Source organism: Puma concolor, chromosome B4 (assembly GCF_028749965.1).
Source record: "Puma concolor isolate L17-30 chromosome B4, mPumCon1.1.hap2, whole genome shotgun sequence".
Taxonomy (NCBI): Eukaryota; Metazoa; Chordata; class Mammalia; order Carnivora; family Felidae; genus Puma; species Puma concolor.
Window position 1 is genome coordinate 38,115,037 of NC_141673.1, and position 25,015 is coordinate 38,140,051.

General features: G+C 35.3%; 1 protein-coding gene across 15 annotated transcripts in view; it reads left to right on the plus strand.

Annotated features, from left to right (window-relative positions):
* The window catches only part of PPFIA2 (PPFI scaffold protein A2), a 479,884-nt gene that overhangs the window by 445,837 nt on the left and 9,032 nt on the right, over nt 1-25,015 (plus strand). For 9 of the 15 annotated variants that reach the window (XM_086712721.1, XM_086712726.1, XM_086712720.1 and 6 more), the window contains 6 exons: nt 1,945-2,145; nt 10,027-10,089; nt 11,627-11,656; nt 13,245-13,438; nt 17,646-17,743; nt 24,220-24,395. In XM_086712721.1, the coding sequence (XP_086568847.1) occupies nt 1,945-2,145; nt 10,027-10,089; nt 11,627-11,656; nt 13,245-13,438; nt 17,646-17,743; nt 24,220-24,395 (762 nt within the window). The remainder of the gene's footprint in view (nt 1-1,944; nt 2,146-10,026; nt 10,090-11,626; nt 11,657-13,244; nt 13,439-17,645; nt 17,744-24,219; nt 24,396-25,015) is intronic. The other 6 variants (XM_086712722.1, XM_086712728.1, XM_086712734.1 and 3 more) reach the window with 2 other exon arrangements.

The window sequence follows — 25,015 nt, forward strand, 5'->3', positions numbered from 1 at the left end:
CCATGTAACAAATTACACCAAAACTCAGCATTTATTTTCCTCATAGCTTCTGTGGGTCAGGAGTTTGACTTAGCTTGGGGCTTTGATCAAAGTCTTTCACAAGGCTGCATCCAAGGTGTCAGCCAGGGTGGCAGGCATCTTAAGGCTCAACGTGGGGAGAATCCACTTCCAAGCTGACTCCTGTTTTCACAGTCATGATTGGGTTCCTTGCCAGTGGTTGGCTAGAAACATCTGTTCCTTGTCATGTGGGCATCTTCACAGGGCTGTGCACAACATGGCAGCTGGATTCCCCAAGCTAGAGCTCTGAGAGGAGGGAAGTAGAGAGGACTAGCAGGAGTGAAGCCAGAGTCTCTTTGTAACCTAATCTGGAAAGTGGCATCCTGTCCTTTTCATAATCCATTAGACATAAGTCACTGATTTCAGCCCAAACTGAAAAGCAAAGAATTACACAAAGGCAGAAATGTCAGGAGGGGCCCCCGGGTGGCTTAGTTGGTTAAGCGTCCGACTCTTGATTTCGGCTCAGGTCATGATCTCACGGTTCATGGGATCGAGTCCCGTGTGGGGCTCTGCGCTGACAGTGCAGAGCCTGCTTGGGATTCTCTCTCTACCTCTCTCTGTGCTCCTCCCCCCACTGGTGTCCTCTCATTCTCTCTCTCTCTCTCTCAAAATAAAAATAAACATTTTTTTTAAAAACCTTAAAAAGAAAAAGCAATATCAGGAAGAGGAAATCCCAAAGATCCTCTTAGAAGCTGCCTACCAAAACGCCCTGGAAATAATACAGCTGAATTTCTTTGTTTTACAAATGAGGAAAGTAAAACTGAGGCTTAGAGAAGTTACATGACTCACCAGTGACACTGAAGGAATTAGAGCCCAGCCTTCTAGTCCAGAGCTCTTGGCGTTGACTTTGCTGGCTTATACCTTTTCTTCTTTCTCTTACTGTCACTCTTCTTACTCATGTTCTCTCCCTTTTGCTCACTCTATTCACGTCAACAAATAAAATAGTCCAAAAAATCAATATTTTGGACACTTAAAGACCAAGATTTAAACTGCTTACTCGCATGTGCCTTGCTTCTTACTCCTATCTAGTGATGGTGGGGAGGGAGAATGGAGAGAATATTCCATTTTTAAGTGTGTGTAATTCAAATGCTGCAACACAATCCATGTGAGTTGGCATTCACCCAGTGCTTAAGGTGTGTGCAGACACTGTGCTGTGCTCCTTGCACTACTGATTCGATTGTCTTTCAAGAGCATCTTAGCAAAGTTGAAAAATTGGAATCCCTAATTTCTAATGCATTATTCATTTAGTTACTCTCTTTGCCTAAAGTTTTCCAGATGTTTATAGCTTTAGCCTCTTCCTTTAGCATATCATTTTGTTCTCCAAAACTTTGTTCGTGCAGGATATCAAATTAAGTTCACACAACTATCACATGAGAAAGGAGTCTAGCTACATGCAATACAGGCTTCAGTCTCTTTCCAGGGCAGCTGGATTTCTTTGCACTCAGAATTCCGAAGGAGAATTATAAATTGAAACCACGCATTAAACAAACGTAAATTGAGTCTTCACCAAATGCAGCTTGTGGCTGTTCTTGCCCTTAAACCCACGGCGGGGTGGGAGGGGGAAGGGGGGGATGGGCAGGGCTGGATTTGGTGATGTGCACCTATTATGTTTAGCCTAATAATATAAATTAGTTGTTAAATTGGACACCCTGGAGACTCGATTTCAAATCTTCCTTTCCATCACTGCCTAGCTGATATTTTTAAATGGCTTAATGTCTCTGTGGCTCTGTGTCATCTGGGGGAAATAATAATAGCATCTATCTTTTGGGTGTGGGCAACAAAACAGTTCACACATGTAAGGTACTTAGGAAAATGCCTGGCACATAAGACACTAAACTGTGTAACTATTGGAATAACCTGTGTATGTATTTGTTCCCTATCCAACAGCTCTGGTTGGGAATGCCCGCTTGGTATGTAGCAGCCTGCCGAGCCAACGTGAAAAGTGGTGCCATCATGTCTGCTTTATCAGACACTGAGATCCAGAGAGAAATTGGAATCAGCAATCCCCTGCATCGCTTAAAGCTGCGATTAGCAATCCAGGAGATGGTTTCCCTAACGAGTCCTTCAGCTCCTCCGACATCCCGAACTGTGAGTCAAGCTGAGCTCCTTCCCTCTCCCAGTGCTGGGCAAGTAGCAGCCTCTCTAAGTCCACAGAGCGAGACTGTGGCAGCACACATTTCAATGTCAGCATGAATTATTCTGAAGAGATTTCACTTGCTCTTCATTAACCTTGCTGCTACTTTTAATAGGTTTTCAAGTGAGGAGCTGTGATTCCTATCAGACTTGAAGGCTGAAACCAAGATAGGCTTTTGAGCTAGTCTCTAACGGAAGTCTAGGTTTTTCTCCCAGGCAAGAAGACCCCAATTTTACTCTTTTTTTAGGATGTTCCCCTTTTTAAAAAAATGCAGCATCCATTATCTCAGGAGATGAGTTGTTGGCGTTAGTGCTTTTGGAAGATACAGTGCTTAGCTTAAGCAGTTTCCATAATTATGAAAGTATGCACATATTTGATATTTTATAGATACCAAGTGGAATACCTTCCTTCAAATTCTATTTGTTTCTCATTTATAAATCCCTATTCTTCTGTAATTTTGTTCCTATCCTAATGTTAGGAAAGAACAAAATGTCTAAAAAATGCATGCCAAATGACAAATTCATATAGGAAGAACAACTCCAAATAATATTCATTCTTTCTTTAGTCCATTTCTGAATTATATCTTTTGCTCATAAAGGATATGATTTCTGATGTTAATTGAATTTCTCTGATCTCAAAGAAATTGGGAAATTTGTTATTCTTAATGCAGAATAATAAAATATGGAAGAATGAGGGAAATTTGAGTAGCAAGTAAGAGAAAAGTGGTATTACTTTATTGCAATTTTCAGGAACAAAACTAACTTGAGTTTACTTTTTCTATGTGGTCTTAAACAGCTTTAAAGAACTAGCTTCATGTTTATTGTATCTATCTTTACATTCCTTCCCAGTATTCCAGATTCTAATGCCAGAAATACCAGGTCAACTTTAAAAAGGTTTTATCTTTCTTGTATAATTCCATTTTAACTTCTTTCTAAATAAGATGTAGAAAAAAATCTATAATTTAACAAACTCTTATGTATAACATTATTTTTAAATGTAAATAATGTTGTATACTATAGCTAAAATACTACTCAAGCTAAAAAATAATACAGAATATGTTTAAAATAAAAGCTGAGTAGGCCATTAAAATAGGTATTGTAAGCTGAATTCAGATCTGATAGAGTTTCCTGCATAATTTCCAACTGACAGAGAAGCATCACAACTGGCTTATATCAGCACTCTTTTCCTAAGAGCAAATGCATGCATAATTGCTAAAAATGCAAAATTAAGAACATTTAAAGTCACAATTTCAAGATGAAAAGTAGCATATGCTTTATATTTTTATTTAGCATCCTAATCCATTTATTTCTTACTGGAAAATAGAATAATTGAGCACTGTTTTTCTAAAAATGTCTAAGTGAACTTAAGAAATTTAAATCACAAACTATTAAAAGTAAAAGCATATTCAGTTGTTTAAAGGACAGTCAAATGTGAAGAGAATTTATGAGACTTCACGATCTAGCCTCAACTTCACCTCCTCAGGTCAGGACCCCAGCGACACAGAACTAATTTCACTTTGCTAAACTTTTATGCTCTTGGGTAATTATGAGCTTTTGTAGTTGCTCTGTGCTGTGACTGAAACATTTTCCCCACTCCAGGATCACTGTCCTTCCCCAACTCATCCTTCATTGAATGAATCTTGAATGTTTTTCCTTGAGAAATCTTTCACCAGACGCCAAAATCTGGTTCGCTTCCCTTCCTGAATTACTACTCTGTATGCTTACAAAAGCCATTTTATAATTTTCTCTTCTTAATTTATCCTGTGCTAAGCCAACCAAAGATATTATCAGTTTTCCATAGTCCCCAAGCCTTAATTCAGTGCCTGGAAAATTGTAGAGAGTGGTCAGTAAAATTCATCTTAAAAGTGGTGATTGTATAAGTTAAGTCGCTCTACCAACCATTACAGAGGATATAAAATATCCGGACTTCAGAAAGGATAACTATGGTAAAGAAGGTGAGCCTTGTTCACCACTAGATTAAGTAGGAGATGACACAGTTTAATTCCTCAGTGTTAGGTAGAAGCAAAGAGTTGTGGAATTCCAAAGAAGGGGAAACCATTTCTGGCCTAATAAGGCTTCAAAGAGGATTTAACATTTCAAAGACAGGTAATATATTATTAATTATTAAAAATTATTTTTTTCAATATTCACTTTTGGACAGATTAACTTTCAGTCTATTTTCTTCATCTGTTTATATGAAATATGAATTATTTCATATCATATTTTATATTTTTCTTTTTAAAACTTCATAATATAGCATGAGCATTTTCCTCACTTTATTAAATATGCAATTGTAATATCATGTTTAATTGCTGAATAACTGCTTCATGGAAATACCATAACGTATTTAACCAAATCCCTAATGTTGGACATCTTGCCTATTTGACAATTTTCATTGTTATTCACAATACCGTAGTGGATACACATGAAGTTATATTGTTGCATAAACTCATTACTTCCATAGCAATATTTGTATGTAGGGTTTTTATATTCTTATTACTTTTCAATCTTAATTGTTAAATTATATTGGGTAGCCTTTTCTTCATCCTTTCATCAGCATTATCATGCTGCTTAAATTTATATTTTTAAAAATGCTACTACTGTTAAAATTTTTTCATATGCTTATTGATTTGGTATTTAAATGAATTACCTGTTAGTAATCTCTTCAATTTTTCTAAAGAATTCTAGGACTATACCTCTTTTTATTAATGTGTAAAAATTCTTTATTCAGAGAGGGTATATATGCCCTTTACCAAATATTAATACAAATTACATAAAAGATAAGTTGTATCTATTTGTCTTAAAAATGATCTACTGAGTAGGTTTTCTTCCTTTTACTCCACCTATATGGAAGTATTTATTCATTTTCTAATATATTTTAAATACTATTTGCTTTGCAAAAAAGGTGATTATAAATTGTTATTAATGAATACACCATATAAAGTGAAGACTAAAGTCATCACATAAAATTATATATTAGGATTCACATTTTAAAAACATAAAAAAGCAGGTTGTCTTTTTTTTTTTTTTTTTTTTTTAAAGGAAATGGTATTATGTCTCCCAGAATACTGTGACTAGTTCAGGTCATACAGGTGTTTCTGTGTGTTTAGGTTTGGGTTTGAGTTCCTAATTTAGGTGTATCTTGCTTATTTCCTCAAATTCTTAAGAGAAAAAGACAAATTACTTCACTTGGGTTTTTTTTTTTTTAATTTTCTACCCAAAAAGAAATTCTAATTCTGCCTCCTTTCTTGTCTACATGAAATGGGCTGAACCACCAAAAGGAAAATCTAATGTTCACATTTATTATTTTCTTGGGCCAACCCTAATCTTCCAGTTTTCTGTTTCTTCTTCTGAGCTGCTGTTACAATGAAAGGTCTCTTACCTCATAGAATAGGGATGGAGATATCAGTCCAATGAAATATTTGGTTATAGAGGGATGTCATAAAGAATAAGTACATGCTTTAAATACTTTATCTTTGATAAAATATGTAAATATTCAGGCACTTGCAAATTTAGATGAAACACTTAGGACTTTTCTTTGAGTACAATTCCAGTGCCTGGAGTTTGACATTATCTTTCTTTTATAACTTCATCTATAAAACATCTTCAATTTTTCTAGTTTGAGTGTCTTTTTAATGTGATAACTTTATTTTACTTAAAAAGCTCTGTTGGAGTGCAAGATTCTCCTGAACATTTACAGTTTTTTCCCCCAGACTGATTAAGTTGTATCTCGTTGATAGCAATGTGTTAAGGTTTGCTTATACTGGTCTTTCCAAATAATTCAACTTAGTGTTCATACATGAGCCAAATTCATTTTTGTTTTATGTAGTATATATTTCAGTTGCCTAATTAAAAAATAGTGCAGTAGAAATAAATAGGTTTGGGAACATAGAATTCAGCAAATTTGAGCAGGAATGTAAGGCATAAAATAGGAATCAGTCGGTATAATGTACAGGAGAAACAGCATTTATTAAATGAAAGACTTACTTGAGTGGAGATTGCGTAACAAAATTGCTAATGAAACTGTAGTATTTTTCTAAAGAAATTGTGGTAATATCCGACATCATTGGATGTCTAAGTGTCACATGCTGTTTACATGTAATAACTCATATAAGCCCAACCCTATGAGATAAGTACTTTTATCACATCTGTTTTATAGATGGGAAGAACTGATATACAGAGAGGTTAAGTGAATTGTCTAAGGTCAAGCTGCTGTGTGGTTTACCCAAGTTTATGCTGCTAATAATAAGTACACACTCCTTCCTGCACTCTGTTTTCTTCTCTTTTACAGCAGTCTTCCAGCCTGCTTTGGTTCCTCCTTTCTTTATTAGTAACCTCATAATAAAGTGAGGGATCAGTGTGCAAATACTGGTCTTATTATAATGAGAAGTATTTATCTTCTCATACTGAGAAACATAAATTCAGATAAGGGAGACATGTGAATCTAGGCCATTTTGGTTGTAAAAAGTAAATTTCAAGCTTATTTACTTTGTAACTCAATTATAAAGTAGAAAAATACTGCAAAATGACCTAGGAAGTAACAGAAGTTACTACCAGGCAGGTAAGGTTTCGGATCATTCTGAGGTCTGACTGCTTTACTTATTTTATATTTCTGACGGCAAGAGAATTAATTATTTTCCCACAATGAATTTTCATGGTTTATCCTTTAAACTCATTTTAATGTTTATTTTCTTGTCGTAAATCTCTCCTGAATGATTTAATTAGGTAAGTGCTTTAATACTGAACATCCTTTAGGAATTTTTCTCCCAGTTCTCATTTGATAATACCATATCCATATTCTACTCTAGTTGGACAAAGGTGAGGCAATCGAGGCATGTCAAACACAAAACTGAGGGAGGCACGCACTGTCGGGTATGACCTTGCATTTGCACTGCCAGGAAAGTGAGAGCATCCTTGAATGGAGTTCCCTTGGCATCCCATCCACCTTATCCTAGTCTCAGGCCTGTATCAGAATTTGCAATATCACAGCTTAAACTTTTCAATATTTTTTTTTTCTAGGATGAAGTATATTTTTAGCCCACTTACCAGATGTTGAATCTAAAATTTAGAGAGGTTAGGGAAAGTCCTAGGGTAGTTATTGAAAAGTGGCATAGTAGACCTCAAGCCTCTTGATTATAATTTAGTAAATTTTCAGATAGTTGAAATTTTAGAAATCACCTTTTAGATGCAGACTATGAACCACACACACACACACACACACACACACACACACACACACAAATGACTACAGATTTGCATTCTCCAGCTAAGATATTAGGGGCTACAGCATGGACTGCCAAGGAATGAGTAATTCTCAACGGTTCTCAGAGAGCCACACCCAAATTACGTGATCCGTGTCCTTTCTGCTTTTCCAAGCTATTTTTTCACACTCTTTATCTTTGGCCCCCAACACAGTATCCTCTGTCCTTTGGCTGCTCAAAGTCTCCCACTCCAGCTCTTATCTAAGATGCACTCTTCACTGAAATGCTTCTGCTCAGAAGCACCACTTTATGACTCACCCAGGTGAAAGCTTCATACCTTTAACTGGTGCTGAAGAGAAAGGAATCTGAATACTTGGCCCTCTGTGCATGGGCTTGCTTGTAAAATCGACTTGTTGAAACCTACACTAATGTCTAAATGTTTGGGTTGTGCAGAAGCTATTTTGTGAGTTCCTTCACCAGATTCTGGAGCAGGCAGTGCGCCTCACAAGTAAAACTTGAAGATCAAAGGAGAACGACTAACATACAACTTAGGAAAGGTTGCCAACCATACTTTAGAAGATTGCCCTGCATATATACTTACTTTGCATGTAAAGCTAAAGATAAAACCAATGGCTTCCAGCATCTTGCCTATTCCACAATATGATGATAAACTGGTAAATATACACTTTAAGATAAACCGTGAAAGAGATTATACAGGTATGAATTCCAGTATGCGATAATACTGGTCAAGTTTCTTGTAGAAGGAGGAAGCTCTTAATTATTTGGATTCACAGTTAAGATAGAAGCTACAGAAATCATTGTAAAAGGAGACTGGCTTAAATGAATTTCCTCTCAGGTACTTACCACCTGAGAGGAAATTCATTTAAAATAGCTCATTTTGAACAAACAGCACAGCCACTCAGGCAAAGCACTGTGGTCACTGGGTATAAAGGGCATGTGACACATGAATATGACACATGAGTTTTTAGTACAGTACACTCCTCACACACAAAGTTAATAAAAGCTATTTATTCCAAGTGATTTAATGATTCATACACTCATGTGCCTCTTTGTTTATAATGAGCACCATTCCCAAAAGCTGGGAGTAGAGGGGAGGGGCTCTTAGTAACATGGATGACCTCTGTATTCTAAATACAGTTTATAGGTGTGCATAGTTTTATCTTATAGGGGAAAAATTCAGATATACTCTAAATTCCAAAATGGTAGGAAAGTGAGAATTTTTTTTACCATACAAATTTTGCACATATGATGACTATCCTCTGGGATTTTTTTTAAGCTCTACACCCAATGTGGGGCACTACTTAACTCCCCTTTGTTACTCAACTATATATATAAATGCTCATTCTATATTACTCATTACTCATATATATAATTCTCTAATGAAATTTCTCTTTTATTGATTTATACTCATCAATTTAGTTTATATGTAATTATTTTTCAAATTATACTGAATAACATAATTTGTAAGAGAAGGAAAATTAACATGTATACTATATGTGTTGGTAGAAGAGGCCAGAGTGATTTATGGTGGAGGCTTATGTTGGTGCATCAACTTAGCTACTTCAGATTCTAGACCCCTTCCAAAACAAGTAGTAAGCAATGCATAGAATATTAATTCCATTGTAACTATAGGACGGACATACTTGCAGAAGCTTGCTATGTTCATAAGGATTTCCCAGTGAAATAGTGGAATTTAATAGGAAGTGGTTCCCAGGGGCCATTATCATCAACAAAATGTCTGATCTGTATGTTACTGACTGGACTTTAGTTTAGAAATTGTACATCATTCAGTGTCTAGAACAAGTATCATGGGTTATCTTATTTAGAAAGCAAATGAGACTTTATAAAAGAACAGTGCCTGCTGGAGGGAATTTTATATATATTATATATCATGTTCTTCTCTGTAATCGTATAGCACACTGCTGAGAAATTAGGAAGCCTAGCTTTTTTAATTTCTAACAATATTTAGCAAGGTTGAAAAAATACCCTTTATTAAATTAAAAATAGCATTTCACTTCTTTTTTCTCTATAAGAATATAAGAACACAACATACCTACTGAATTGTAAAAGGAAGAAATCATTTGGGAAAAGCTGATATTACTTTCCAGACACGTGATGATAGTGCTTTCAGCTTTGTGTTGACAACAAATTTTCTTTTTTCAAGGACATTGAAGAATCAAACCTTTGTGAATGAAATATTGGTAATCACATAGCAAAGTACCTGTGCCTTTGTTTTCTGAAGAAAAAACAAATACGTTCCTCCACAGATCAAATGTAATCAGTTCTTCATGATTGAAAAAAAAAAAAATGGATCCAATAGCTACATACCTTTGCAATGCAAATTGTGATTTAGCCTTTTTCCGGATTAATAATTGCAGGAGTATCATCTTAAATCTATCCCACATGAGCTTCACAGCATGCCTCTTTCTATCTAATCTTTTTTAAGTAGAAGAAAAAGGGAGCTCTGAGCAAACCAGCAATGCTGTCTCTCCTGTGCATGCCATAGAGGCAAGAGCATGTCGTGTTGCTGTTAACTTACAGTCCTGCTGCCTTTCTTCTTTACCACTGCTTCCCTCCTGTGGACCCCGCCGCTTCCCCTGAACCGCCTCACCAGCCTTCAGGCAACGTTTGGGTGACCCATGAAGAAATGGAAAATCTTGCCGCTCCAGCGAAAACGGTTAGTCTTACGCCTTTGTTGAACACGAAGAAACGTTATTTTGCTGCTGTTTGGGTGAAAAACTATCTTGTTTGTGGCAGATCAGAGTAATGGGTATGTTGACACAGTGATATGCATGAAAACCAACATTTTTCATGAAGGTTTTATTTTACTGCACTTGGATATTTTAAAAAAAAGGACTTTAATGTTTATTTTTGAGAGAGAGAGAGACAGAGACAGAGTGTGAGTGGGGGAGGGGCAGAGAAAGAAGGAGACAAGGAATCTAAAGCAGGCTCCAGGCTCTGAGCTGTCAGCACAGAGCCCGACGGCGGGGCTCGAACTCACCGACCGTGAGATCATGACCTGAGCCGAAGTTGGTCACTCAACCAGCTGAGCCACCCAGGCACCCCAAGAATTTAAAAACACTTTTTTATCCATTTTGTGATATTGGGAATTTTTTAGTAACAGATATCACTTAGTATTGGACATATTCACACGTAGTACATGTTACCCTACCCAATTAAAAGAGTGTGAGTGAGGGAGCCACAGAGAGACGGGGAAAGAGAAAACCCCAAGCAGGCTCTGCACTGTCAGCACAGAGCCAGATACAGGGCTTAATCTCACAAACCATGAGCCAAAATCAAGAGTTGGATGCTTACCTGACTGAGCCACCCAGGTGCCCCTGAATACTCATTTTTAATGGAATAATTTAGTTTCTTGTACTTTACCAATACAGAGCTTAAACCAGCCCCTCCCCAAAATGTTCTGTTCATTTGATTTTCAAATACAGGCTTGAAAAGTTTTTTTTTGTGACTGTCAGCTTTTAACACTATAATGTTATATTAGTCATTTTTCATTTAAAGTAACAAAGTTAAGTATGTCATATATTTTATTCTTAGCAGCTTCTTTTAATTTAATGTCCTTTTGGTTTTATCCATATTCAAAAAATCAACTATCTACTTTATGAAGGGTAAAAATGACAATGTTTCCGAATTACATTTCTAGTTCAATTTGTTGTGTTTGGTTTTATTGTTGTTTAATTTTGTTTGTTGTTGACTGTTGCTGAAATCTACTGGATTACCACAAAGCTTTGTTAGAGGGAAAAAGTTACTTTTTGCACATGAATTTATATAAGATTTCTTTATTTTAAATGTATGTGTGTATATGTGTATGTATATATGCATATATGTGTATTGTATATTTGTATACATATAATCAGAAATTTTTATTATAGCTCATTACATTTGGAAAACTACACACTTTTAAGAATGAAAAGTTTTGGAATCACCAGATCAAATGTACCATGAAAACCCCATATGTCATATATGTGTATATTTAACTGGAATTAACTAGAAACCATGTAGTTGTCCTTGTAGTCGCCCTTGAACTGCTAAACTGATTGCTGTGGATTTGAATAAGGATCCATGTATTTATCTATTTATGTCATAATTAACATTTTCAATAACAAGTTTGCTTCTGCTAGATAACTTTTACTGTCTTCATTTGAGATTAATTTATATTTATCTGCTTTATTAATCATTTTCTGCTGCTAACACAGAAAGAATCTGAGGAAGGAAGCTGGGCCCAGGTAGGAAATTCAAATGCTTTAAATACCATTTTGTACGCTATGAGGATATAAAGTAAGAAACTGTAGTATGTCCTAATATTATAAACCTTCACTTAGCTTAGGATTAGGCTAATAGGTATATTTGAATTTATTATGTGTAATACTATATATGCCTTCTTAAAATCACCATATTTTGCAAAGAAAATGATTATCATTTCATATGTGGCCTCTTTTGGAAAGGGAAATTATCTCTCTCTTTTCCAAAGAATGAACTATAATTTAAATGTCTCTGAAATCGCCCCTGAATATATTTAATCAGGAGTCATTCAAGTTGGATATATAAAAGGGGGGAGGCATTAAAAAAAAACCTTATTAAACATCTGCTTTAAATTATATCGGAAAGTGTGGGAGGACTGGGGTCGGAGGAACATGTGTCAGCATTGTGACTGCAAGTCAGAACTGACGTCCGTTAATTGAGACGGCGCTATGACGCAAGCATATGGACTTTGAACAAATCTGTACGTTTGCAAGGGAGCTGAACATTTGTCAGCATTTCCACGTGACGCACAACTGAAAAGAATTAATGCGTGGAATAGCGCATGTGATTCAGACCTCTGGCTGGAAGGAGAATTTTGGCAGTATTGATTGCTAGGACCTGTATTTAAACATTCCATAAATTAGGGTGGTATTTGGTTTTGATTTTGCTTCGAATTTCATCATTTTCAAGAATACACAAAAGAAAGGGAGCACCTAAGATTTTCAGTAGAAATACATGTTATAATCGCAATTGTGATTTTGTTGTACCATAAAAAACTGAATCAAAGACATAGTAAAATTAATAGATAGTAGTAGTCCTTTTTAAAAATAGGTTTAGAGAGGATGGTTGACTTTAGTTTTTATTTTGGCTGTTATGAGCAATGTTTGGTTAGATGACTTTGTTCCTATTGTTATATTAAAGAATTAGATTATTTGTCTTTATTTTTTTATCATATCCTGCCTCTAAAATACAGAACCTATACTGATTGATTTCTAAAAAGAGACTGATTCTTTCCAATGATCTTTCTGGAATACTGGCTGCATGCTTCACCAGATAACAACATGGTCCACCCAAAGCTTCAGCATTCTGTCTCTCTAGCCTTGTTGCTCCTTTCTTTATTTGTTTAGCGAGGTTTCTGTTTTCACATTGAGATTTGCCATTATACCATAACAATGGTAGTAGTATCCTCTAAGAGAAGGAAATGGTGGAGTATTAGCTGACAGATAAAAATAAATTAAATAAATCTATCTATAAAAGAATTTTTAAGCTAAGCATTTATATTATACCCTTAATTCGATTTTTTAATTTAAAAATGCATGTTTGTATAGAATGTAATTTCTCTTGAGAATATAAAGTGAACACAGTTATTTTCTAGAGGTGGGTGCCATGATACATGTACCCAGAGTTCCATTTGATACCAAATTAAATCAAATACTTAGAGTCTAAGTATTATTTTTGCTTTTTTCCTATATATCATAGTAATTAAATGTCAGTTATAATAATATACAGTATCCTCCTATTACCATCTCATTTTTTTGGCTAAGAAACTTGACTGCTATAAAACAATTCTAGTGTCCGGTTTTTCTACAGACTCTGGCATATGGAGATATGAACCACGAGTGGATTGGAAACGAATGGCTTCCCAGCCTGGGGTTACCTCAATACAGAAGTTATTTTATGGAATGCTTGGTAGATGCAAGAATGTTAGATCACCTAACAAAAAAAGATCTCCGTGTCCATTTAAAAATGGTGGATAGTTTCCATCGGTAGGTTTTTTTTTCAAACAGTAATTAAAATGAAACAAATAATGTATACCTTACTAAAACAAAAAGAGATGTCTAGGAAATAGAGAATGTGTGCTATTCAAGACATCTGTGTACATATACTTGGCAAAATATTTTCATGCAGCAAATTGCAGGGACTATCTAATGTAGAGCTGTGTACGTACTGTGAGCCCAAAGTTTATGGAACTGCACGTATACACAATTCTCATTCAACATAAATCTTTTTTTTCTTTAAGAAATTCCATGTTTGTGATTTGTATCTATGTATGTTTTTATATTAGAAAATTATTTAATAAGAATTTTAAAATTAAGTCAGTTGCAACTCTATTAATATATGCGGTTACCAATTATATAATTTAGATATATACTAGAAAAAATTTGAGAAGGAATTCTCTGAAGACAAATTCTTTTGTTCTCATAAGAAGCTTTTAATATATTTTTGCTTCTTTGTGTATTAATTCTCAGAAAAAAATACTGAATGGATTGTGAGACAGCTATAAGCACACAGATGAATAAAATGCAACCTCTCTTTTCAGGTAGTTTACCATCTAGGGGGGTAAAAAGAAGCTTGTTATAATATCATGTCATAAATGTCATGCTGATATCTTTGTAGGTTATGTGAAAAATTGTCAGCTGGATTATGATTCTTTTTTGTTTCAATTTTTCATTTAAATTCCAGTTAGTTAACATATAGTGTAATATTAGTTTCAGGAGTAGAATGTAGTGATTCATCACTTACGTTTAACACCCAGTGCTCATCACAAGTAACCTCCTTAATGTCCATCTCCCATATAGCCCATCCCTACCCAACTCCCTTCCAGCAATCTTCAGTTTGTTCTCTGTAGTTAAGAGTTTGTTTTATGGTTTCATAGACAGATTATTATGATGGTAAATTAATACATATAAATCTAGGTTATTTGGCTTATAAAACCCTATTTGATTACATCCTATCCAACATTTAATTAGTGACTGAAATAAAAAAGTTATAAATATCAGATATGTTGATGACATAAAGATAGGATAAAGAGATAACAATCGGACCTCTTTGATTAAACTTATGGAGATGTTTTGAATCTTAACACAGTTGTTGATACTGTTGGGTTAAATTTAGTAGAGATAAATATGGTATAAATTTAAATACCATTAAAATGCTAGATGGGGAATCCATGATTTAAAAGTAGATCAAGTGAAAAAAGATACAATATATAGATGGCACTAAAATCTCAGTTTTGTTTAATGGATTCACAGGGCATATTTAGATTGTGGTTTTTGGCAGATACAATAAAAGTCTACCACGTGGTGAAATGACAAGAAACTGTATTAATTTATGGGCATTAAATTGTTACTGATTGGTAGAATCACGGTGGAAAAGTTGCAAAAATTGAAGACATTTAACTTGAATAAGGGTAGACTTTATATGTTTTCCCATGTTTTGATATTATTACATGTTGGAAGAATAATATTTGCTCTGTTGAACATGTACTTTTCTAGTTCAGATGTGTAGGTAGTAGGGTGAATGATTTCTGTCCAAAAGAGAGCTCTGTATAACTCTCATTTGCCATATAGTATACACATTGTTAGGTAGTGAGTTCCTTGTCACTGAACATTTAGGCCCTCAAATTTTGTGTGGTTGTATTAGATATTTGAATACTAAAATCTTTGATGGCATATTTGTGCCTATTTTCCATTCTTCACTAGATTGACTTTTTTTAAATCTATGGGGTTTTTTAAAGCTTATTTATTTATTTTGAGTTGGGGAGGAGAGGCAGAGAGAGAGGGAGAGAGAATCCCAAGCAGGCTCCACACTGTCAGCACAGAACCTCATGCAGGGCTCAAACTCAGGAACTGTGAGATCACTGTCTGAGCCGAAATCAAAAGTCAGATGCTTAACTGACTGAGCCACCCAGGCATCCCACTAGATTGACTTTTAATTGCTTTACATTATGGTAAAAATGATTATTACAGTGGTCAAATTTTTTAATGTGTATTTATTTTTGAGAGAGAGAGAAAGCACACAACGAATGCAAGTGGGAGAGGGACAGAGAGAGGGAGACAGACTTGGAAGTTTCTCTGCATTGATAATAGAGAGCCCAGTGTGGGGCTCCAGCTCACAAACTGTGAGATTGTGAGTGAGTCAAAGTCGGACACTTAACCGACTGAGCCACTCCGACGCACCAAGTTTTTTTTTTAATAAAAATTACTGAAACAGCAGGGTTCTTTTTGTTCTGGGAAATATACAAGCTTCATCTCTGCACCATGCCTAATTCAGACTTAAAGCAGGTAGTACTGACTACACAGTGCATCCCGCTATCTTTATGGCCCAGTTTTTCATTTCACAGATGCTAAAGTAATAATAATATGTATCATCTTTCTGGTACTGTTTTATATTACCTATAAAAACTTGGCAGAAATTAGCCAAAAGCCATTGGTTTAACCTCAAGCTGCCTAATGTCTATGACTGTTATTACATTAGTATTTTCTGTTTTTCCGCTGAATTAGTTTGCTGGGGCTACCATAACAAAATACCACAGACTGGGTAGCGTAAACCACAGAAATGTATTTTCTCACAGTTCTGGAATCTAGAGATCCAAGACAAAGGCGTCAGCACAGTTGGTTTCTTCTTGGCTTGCAAATGGCTGCCTTCTTGTTGCATCCTTAACATGGTGTTTCCTCTGTGTGTGCACCCCTGATTTCCCTGCATGTCCAACTTTCCTCTTCTTGTGAAAACACCCACCAGTGAGACTGGAATAATACCCACCCTATGGGCTTTATTTTAACTTAATTACCTTTTTAAAAACACTATCTTCAAATATGTTCACGTTTGAAATACTGGGGATTAAGGCTTGGACATTTGAATTTGGGGGAACATAATTCAGCCCATAACACTTGGAATTTTTTTCCAGTTTCCTCCGATTCTGAAATATTTTAACTCAACATTGTCCTTATTAAAATGAAAGGCTTAGAAATGCATACAGTGCTTCGGCATTACCTGGCCAGTGTGTATGTCTAAATTTGTGTGTATTTCTAAACCAGAAATCACTAATAAGCCTAGATAGTTTTCTTTTCCTATTGCACTCTGTCACATCTTCTGTATCTAATATCACCGTGTCTTCCCCTTTCTTCTCTCTGAGCATCTCTAGTTTCTGGATTTGCTTCATATGTTCATGGCAGTTGTCCTTTTTCTGCCCTTTATTTTCACAGCATTGACCCCTTAAGTGGTTGCCCTGTTCCTAGGTTTACCTATTTTCTCTCTCTCTCTGATTTTGCTACCAGGTTAGCCTTCTTAAACTGAAATGATCATTTTGGTCTAAGGAAGACTAACCTGATAGCAAATGTTTTTATGATCATCTCTTTCCCTGTGAAACCATTCAGTGCTTCTCAATCACCTGCATGTGTTCCGCGCTTTCGCTGAATGCAAGCTTTCCTTAATGTTACCCCATTATGTTACCACGTATATATGCCCCCATATTCCTCCTTACTTCCTACCATGGATTCCCAACACTGTACAGTATGTCTCACTATCACCACACATTTAAAATTTCATTGGCAACCCTGTGTTCATGGTGCTCCATTTTCTTTATTGACTCTTTCTCTCCCACCTGATCGTTTAAGGACAGTCAGTTTTCTGTTCTTCCACGATATCCTTTCCACAGGGAGTTTCATGTCTGGTGACCTATTTCTTGCACATACTTCTGTATCACTGAGAGGTGGTGGCTATTCATTTTGGTATGTGGTTCTCTATCTTATTTTAACTTATTCATGTTTTGATATTATTTTTCTCAGCAGCTTAAGAAGAAAGTATTCATTTCTCATAAATTACTTCCTATTTTCATGTTAGCGACTTTAATTTTTTTCCAAATGAGTGAAATGTTCATTTGTCAGCAAATAATGTCAAGATGGCCTGATGGAAGACAAAGACATATGGATGAACAACATAATCCATAATCATTTTAAGGAGGGTGGTTTTCTTATTTTGAAATTAATATTTTTACTCTTCAGAAACACTGTGTGCTTAGAATAACTGCAGTTTATTTCCCTCCAGTACTAAAGGATTTAATTACAAACGTAATTTATTATTCTGTTGCCCTGAGAAGTAGTGCAAAATGTTAACTATGCTTAATCAAAGAACATGCATTATCTGCTGAGTAAATTCAATTTGTTTTCTCTTCTTTTTTAAAAAAAATAACAGAACAAGTTTACAATATGGAATTATGTGTTTAAAGAGGTTAAATTATGACAGAAAAGAACTAGAAAGAAGACGAGAAGCAAGCCAACATGAAATAAAGGGTAATATCTCTTTCTTTCATAGCAAATACCTTTTTGGGGGGAGAGGGGATAGCTTTCATTTTATGAACCTAAAATGCTTTATATGTTAACAGTGGTCACTAGGTAGCATAAGGATTTGGCTGGAATAGTGTCATCATTATTTCTTTTTCATTAGTTTTATGATTGAAACACTGAAAGGGTATCATCATTTTATAAGATGAATATCCCATCTAAGACATATTGTTGATTTTTTAAATTGACATTTATTCCTCTGAACCTATTAATTATACATTCTGTTTGTCCTAAAGATGCCTCCATGCAGATATTTTTGTCAAACTTTTAATAGAACATTCTCATATGATTCAGAGAAACATGGTATATAATTTATTTATAGTAGTTCATCTTTGGTGTGTATCATTTGAATTTTATTGCAGTGCTTAGAAATGTTATTTTTGTACAATAGTTACAGAGATATTATGTAGGGGTTTTATATAGAAGTTACATAGAGATTCCCACCTATAAATGAAACTAGTCCATTGATAATTTTAGCTATAATTATTAAGTCAAATAAATGGTTAGAAGCATCCCTAATTGCTGCAACTATTATGTGCACAAAAATGTTTGACTTGAATAAGAAAAGGCATTCCCTATTAAAGATTAGAACACCACCATATTAATAATTAATCCTCTAAATGTTGAGAAATACCTTAATATACAGAGGAAAGAATTGTTTAAAAGAACAACACGTTAGATCCTGTACTTATTAGAGACCACATTACTTTTATTATTGTTGATGAAAGAAAATATAATTGTTGGGTATAAGTATCTATGGGTCTTTTTTGGTGAAAATCATCAGTCCACTTATGTCCATTTATATTTTTTAAAGGAAAAAATTCTCATTAAGGGAAACATAACCAAAAGTTTTTGTGGGAAATTTTGGATACAAGCAAAATAAACTATCAGTTGTATTACCATTTACTGTTACCAGGAGTTGACATGTGGAAGCATTTCATCAGATTGAATAGGGGTTTAAACATTAATTGTTTACAGTTAGCCATGAGTCTCTGTTTTCATCTTCACTTCCTCTGGGGCCCAATTTAGATATGAAAATAGTATGTACCCCATGTTATGTTACCCTTCCCCTTAAGCTTAGCATTGTTTTATTCTTTAAGATTACCTTAGACTTCTATCATTTTCATTTGTGATAAACAATGTCAGAAATTACTTTTATCTTTGGCAGTTTTTGGACAGCACATTAATTCTAGTACAATGGGCTTCAATGCATGCAAAGGTGATTGGTTGATATATTTTTCTATATATGGTTCATTGGAGACTAGATAGACACACAATGGATTTCTTGTAACAGTTCATTTGACTCATTACTTAGGAGCAAGAAAGTGTTTTTCCATTATCAAAATTGAGTTGTTAGATTTCACTTTATTTTGGGGCCCAGGAAATTGCAAGTTGTTTTCAGTACATTGTCATTCAGTTGAACTGAAATTTGGGAACTAATTGATCACACAAAGACCCTTGAAGGAAGTCCATGCTTGACTTAACAAAAGATGTTTCAGTTTTAGCACACATATTTTACCCATGAGATACCACTTCTAGTTTTCTGTCTGAAGTGTTTTTTTTCCAAGTAGATTTTATTATGCTTGGTTTCACCACATAGAATACTTCATATATAGATAGATATAAAAGAGAAGGAGGAATTACCCATTTGGCCCTACACCAAATATTATATTAGTATTTGGCAGTTGCTGGTTAGAGCACTGCCCTAAGAAAAGCTACTGTGATTCACTTGATTATACACAGACAGCTCCATATGATGGGTGGTTGTGAGTGAGATCATAAATAACCCCTGTTTCCCGTAACTGATCCAGTGACATTTACAGGAATAACTCTTAACTGTGACCAGGGGTCTCTGTTATTATCTGAAGTGTTAATTAACCTTGACCTTAATAAACAGCTTTCTGAAGTGAGGGGACCGAGTGAATATCAACAATGTACTAACATTTCATTTGTTGCTAGGAAACAGTCAACACTGATCTCTAGCCATTTATTGTTTAGGTCAAGAGGATCCTTACAAAGCTTTAAAGTCAGGGCATAAATTTTGCTTGAAAACAGATTTATAGAAAGGGATCTGATTTACAAAATGAAAAAGAAAGGTACGTTGCTGTTCTGAAAAAGAAAAGCTTAGATTGGTGCCGTATTTACCTTGAATTATAACTCAGTTGAATTATTTTCTACATATTATTTTGTAAATATATTTTGTAAATCTGAGGACTCTTAATTACAGGTGTGGCAATGACATTTTTAACGAAGATATATTTGCAGAAATATGATAACTACAAATGTCTTAGACTATCAAAATATAAACTCATCTCTAGAAAAGAGCAAACACTTCTTACTTGCAGATCCACTTAATGCAAGGAAAACTGGACAGTTTTGTTATTTTTTGAGGAAATTGTTGTCACATTTGTTTTTTAAAAAAAGTGTTGCACTTAGTGAAAGCAGTGGGAGAACTGATGCTGTCAGTTCCTGCCCAACTTTTGAAGTGCAAGTTTAGTATAACCAACAGTAGGAACTAATCAGTTGTTATCAACAGAAGTTGATTGATGTAACCAAAATATAATACTCACCAATTTATATCCCATTTTCTGAGATTTCACACTGCAATAGAACAAGCCAAAGAAAACTCAGAGGAAAGTATATACTTTAGGAATGACCCAGGGAGACCTAGTGAATATATATATATATATATATATAATATATTATAATATGATATATAATATAATACAGTATAATATATAATATAGTATAATATATAAAATGTGTGTAATATAAAATATACTAAAGATCATTAAGGAAGTCTTGCATTGATGAAGAAAGGCGAAAAAGAGCCAAAAGTCTGAGGGAGACATTAAACATCCTACTCCCTTAAGAAATTAATTCTGCTTTGACTGGAACAGGAAATAGTAATAAGACTGTAGGAAGAGGATATTGTGGGTCTTTCTTCACATGTTCTTCATTAACTAAAAAAATATAAGGATTAGAAAAGATATATAGAAAATCCAAGTAATCTAATGATATGCCATATAATTCAAATTAATATGTGAATTTAGAAGGGTCTGTATATAAAAATTCATTATGGCTAAAAAGAAATGAGCTGTCTAACTGTGAAAAGGCATGGAGTGACTTAGCGTGTACTACTAACTGAAAGAAAAGTACTATGTGATTATACTGTAAGAATCATACCACATGATTCCAACTCTGTGGCATTCTGAATGAAGTAAAACTATGGACACAGGAGAAAGATCAGTGGTTGCCTGCAGTTCGTGGAGAGGGAGAGATAAATAAATGATGCACAGGGGATTTTTAGGGCAACTATTTTTAGTAAAACTATTCTGTATGGTGAACCTTAATGTTAACTATGGACTTTGTGTCAATGCAGGTTGTCTATCATAACAAATGTAGCACTCGAGTGAGGGATTTTATAGTCAGGGAGGCTGTGCATCTATGGGGCAGGGGATATATGGGAACACTGTACTTCCTGCTCAATTTTGCTGTGAACTTAAAAATACTCTTTAAGGAGTGCCTGGGTGGCTCAGTCAGTAGAGCATCAATTGCACTCTTGATTTGGGCTCGGTTCATGATCTCACAATTTGTTAGATCGAGCCCCACATCAGGCTCTGTGGTGACAGCATGGAGCCTGCTTGGGATTCTCTCTCTCCCTCTCTTGCTGCCCTTCCCCTGATCACGTATGTGCACATGTGCTCTCTCGTGCCCACGTGATCTCTCAAAATAAATAAACCTTAAAAAAATACTCTTTAAAAATAAAGGCTAGGGGCGCCTGGGTGGCTCAGTCGGTTAAGCGTCCGACTTCGGCTCGGGTCACGATCTCGCGGTCTGTGAGTTCGGGCCCCGCGTCGGGCTCTGGGCTGACGGCTCGGAGCCTGGAGCCTGTTTCCGATTCTGTGTCTCCCTCTCTCTCTGACCCTTCCCCGTTCATGCTCTGTCTCTCTGTCTCGAAAATAAATAAACGTTAAAAATAAATAAATAAATGCTATTTTACAGTTTTAATAGAAAAAGCAACTGTATTTCCCAAAGTATTCTTTATACATTTTCTGGAAAACAACAGAAATGTATTGTCTCACAGTTCTGGAGGCTAGATTAAGGTGTTAGCAGGATTCATTTCTTTTAAGGGCTGTGAGGAAGAATCAGTTCCATGCCACTGCCTTACTTTCTGGTGGTTTTCTGTCAGTCTTGATGTTCCTTATCAAGGAACACATCACCCTGATCTCTGCCTTGCTCTTTGTGGTGTTTTCCTTGTGTGCATATCTTATTTCCAAATTTCCCATTTTTAGAAGGAAACCATCATATTGGATTGGGGCCCACCCTAAAAATCTCTTTTTAATACTTCAATAAGAACCATATCTCTAAGTAGGTCACATTCTGAGGTACAGGGGATTAGGACTTAAACATATGAATTTTGAGAGGACACAATTCAACCCGTAACAATAAGAAGTTTACCATAATGGCTAAAAAAGCAAATAAAACAATTGAGAAATACAGAGTATTGGTAAAGATGCAGATTTGTATACATTGCTACTGGGGTTTTAATTGTGAGAATGGAATTTATTTAGCATATCTATGAATATTTAAAGCAGCACTATCCTTAATAACCCACGATGGAATCTAGCCAAATGTCCATCAACAGTAGAATGATGAATTGTGGTATAATTATACAATGGAATACTATATAACAATGAAAATAAGATACTTCCATTTCTATAGCAGGGATAAATCTCATATTGAGTGAAAGATGTAGACACAAAAGTACATATTGTACGATTTTATTTATAAAAAGCTAAAAAGTCGGGGCGCCTGGGTGGCGCAGTCGGTTAAGCATCTGACTTCAGCCAGGTCACGATCTCGCGGTCCGTGAGTTCGAGCCCCGTGTCAGGCTCTCGGCTTATGGCTCAGAGCCTGGAGCCTGTTTCCGATTCTGTGTCTTCCTCTCTCTCTGCCCCTCCCCCGTTCATGCTCTGTCTCTCTCTGTCCCAAAAATAAATAAACGTTGAAAAAAAAAAAATTAAAAAAAAAAAAAGCTAAAAAATCAAAACTAAAAAGCAAAACTAATCTGCGGTGAGAATAGTTAGAATATTGGTTACTGTTGGTGTGAGGTCAGTGACTGAGAATATGACATAAGGGGTCTCCATTGGGCTGAGTTATCACTATATTGCTTTAATATTAGGCACAAGAAAACCTAACTTGATTATAAATGAATGTATTAGAACAAATTAGTAATGTTTTTGAAAAACGTAAACAATATATACTCTCTGCTACCGCCAAAAAAACAAAAACAAAAACAACTACTACCTTGATTTTTACAGACTTTTATAATTTAAATGGGGGGACAGGAACATGATAAACGGTTGAAGTTGAAGAATATATCCCAGAGTATTCTTTATTTTTTTTTCTGGAAAAGCTATACATTTCTCTCAGAAAGAAAAAAAAATTAACAGGAAAACTTAAATTTTAGCATAAAATTAAATTCTGGGTTTTATTTCCCTTTTTACAGGATTAGAAAAAAAGTTATCATTTTTTTTTTCACATTTCCTTCTTAGTTCTTTAACATTCTTTCCTTTCTGTGGAACATTGTCGTCTTCTGTCTATTTTGCTGATTTTTATGTAGAATTCTGTCAACTCATAATGAGAACAATGGAAAAAATATAAATGATAGAATATACTATGACACTCCAGACCAAAAGTCTGAAAAAGGCACATATGACATTTTTCTCTAAGGATTTTAGTTTTAGAAAATAAAATTGCAAGTGTTTTATATCTCAATACAATGCTACTTTCAACCTAAAAGGAAAAACAACTTGTGACTTGACCAAGTGCTTGATTTTTGCATCAGCATGTGATTGAAACATAATGAATTGACAAAATAGTGGGGTAAATCTTGGGCTATGGAATCCCTGTTCTATCTTACTCTTCTGTTCTTTGATTTATTGCTTCAGGTTAAAAAAAAAGGCTCTTCTAGTCTATATTCAGTATTTAATTAGTGGTTAAAAAACAATGATGAAAAACCATATTAGCTTCTCATTTTTCTGTCTTTACTAAAGAGCTATATATCAAGGCAGGAATAAGAAATGCTCCTGTCTGGTAATAAAAAAACATTAAGCTTGGGACAGATCCCTGGAGCTCCACAACCGCACAGGAAACACCGTGAGACATTGTATTCCATGTGCTGGAAGTGCTTTTCAGTGATAACAAACACGTTTCAAAAGACAACTTTTTTTCTAGGCTAAGAGTAGGACAGGTTAGCTCTGAGAATGAAATGCAACACAAGGGGGCCAGGTGCATTGGGGAGTGGATAAAGAAATCAGCATAAATGCTGACTTGGCCAGACACTTGTGGCTTATTTCAGCCGGTAGTTTTGTTTATTGTGCGAAATACTGTCGCCTAAAACGATGCACCTCTTTTCCTAGATGTGTTGGTGTGGAGCAACGATCGAGTGATTCGCTGGATACAAGCAATTGGACTTCGAGAATATGCAAATAATATTCTTGAGAGTGGTGTGCACGGCTCACTGATAGCCTTGGATGAGAACTTTGACTACAGCAGCTTAGCTTTGTTACTACAGATTCCAACACAGAACACCCAGGCAAGCCCCTTTCCGCTGTAGTTGCACTGTGCCCTAGTTTATAGAGCGATAAAGTACACTTGTAGGGAGAAAAAAAAAAAAAGTTGGCTGTGTATTCATGAGCCCTAATGAGAGTTAGCTCAGCTCAACCTTTGAAATATGGCACTGGGGCTTTAATTTGAAGCCACTGGATTTCTAGCCAAAACAAAATCATAAAATTAATCAGGAAAAGGGATTTAGAGGTTATGTAGTCCAGCCTTCCACCTGAATGCCAGATTTCCCAAAACAATATCCCTGGCAGATGGCTTTCAGTCTCTCTCTCTCTGAGAGGCGTTCATTTCTATTTACATGTCTGAATTAGACAGACATTTAACACTGAGTATGCCACTGGTTCCCCAACCTGGATAATTATTCAAATCGGCCGAGTTTCTTAAAAATTTAAAATAAAACCTACAAGCTACAGCACAGGCCTAAGAAATCAGATATCCAGAGATTGGGTATAGGAATCCAATTTATCTAAAGTTTCCCCAAATAATGAGCATTGGCCAGGTTTGAGAACGATCTCTATAGACTTGACAAAAATTTGGCAGTCTAACTTCATTTTTCATTTTTTTCATTTATTGCAAAGTTTATATAAAATA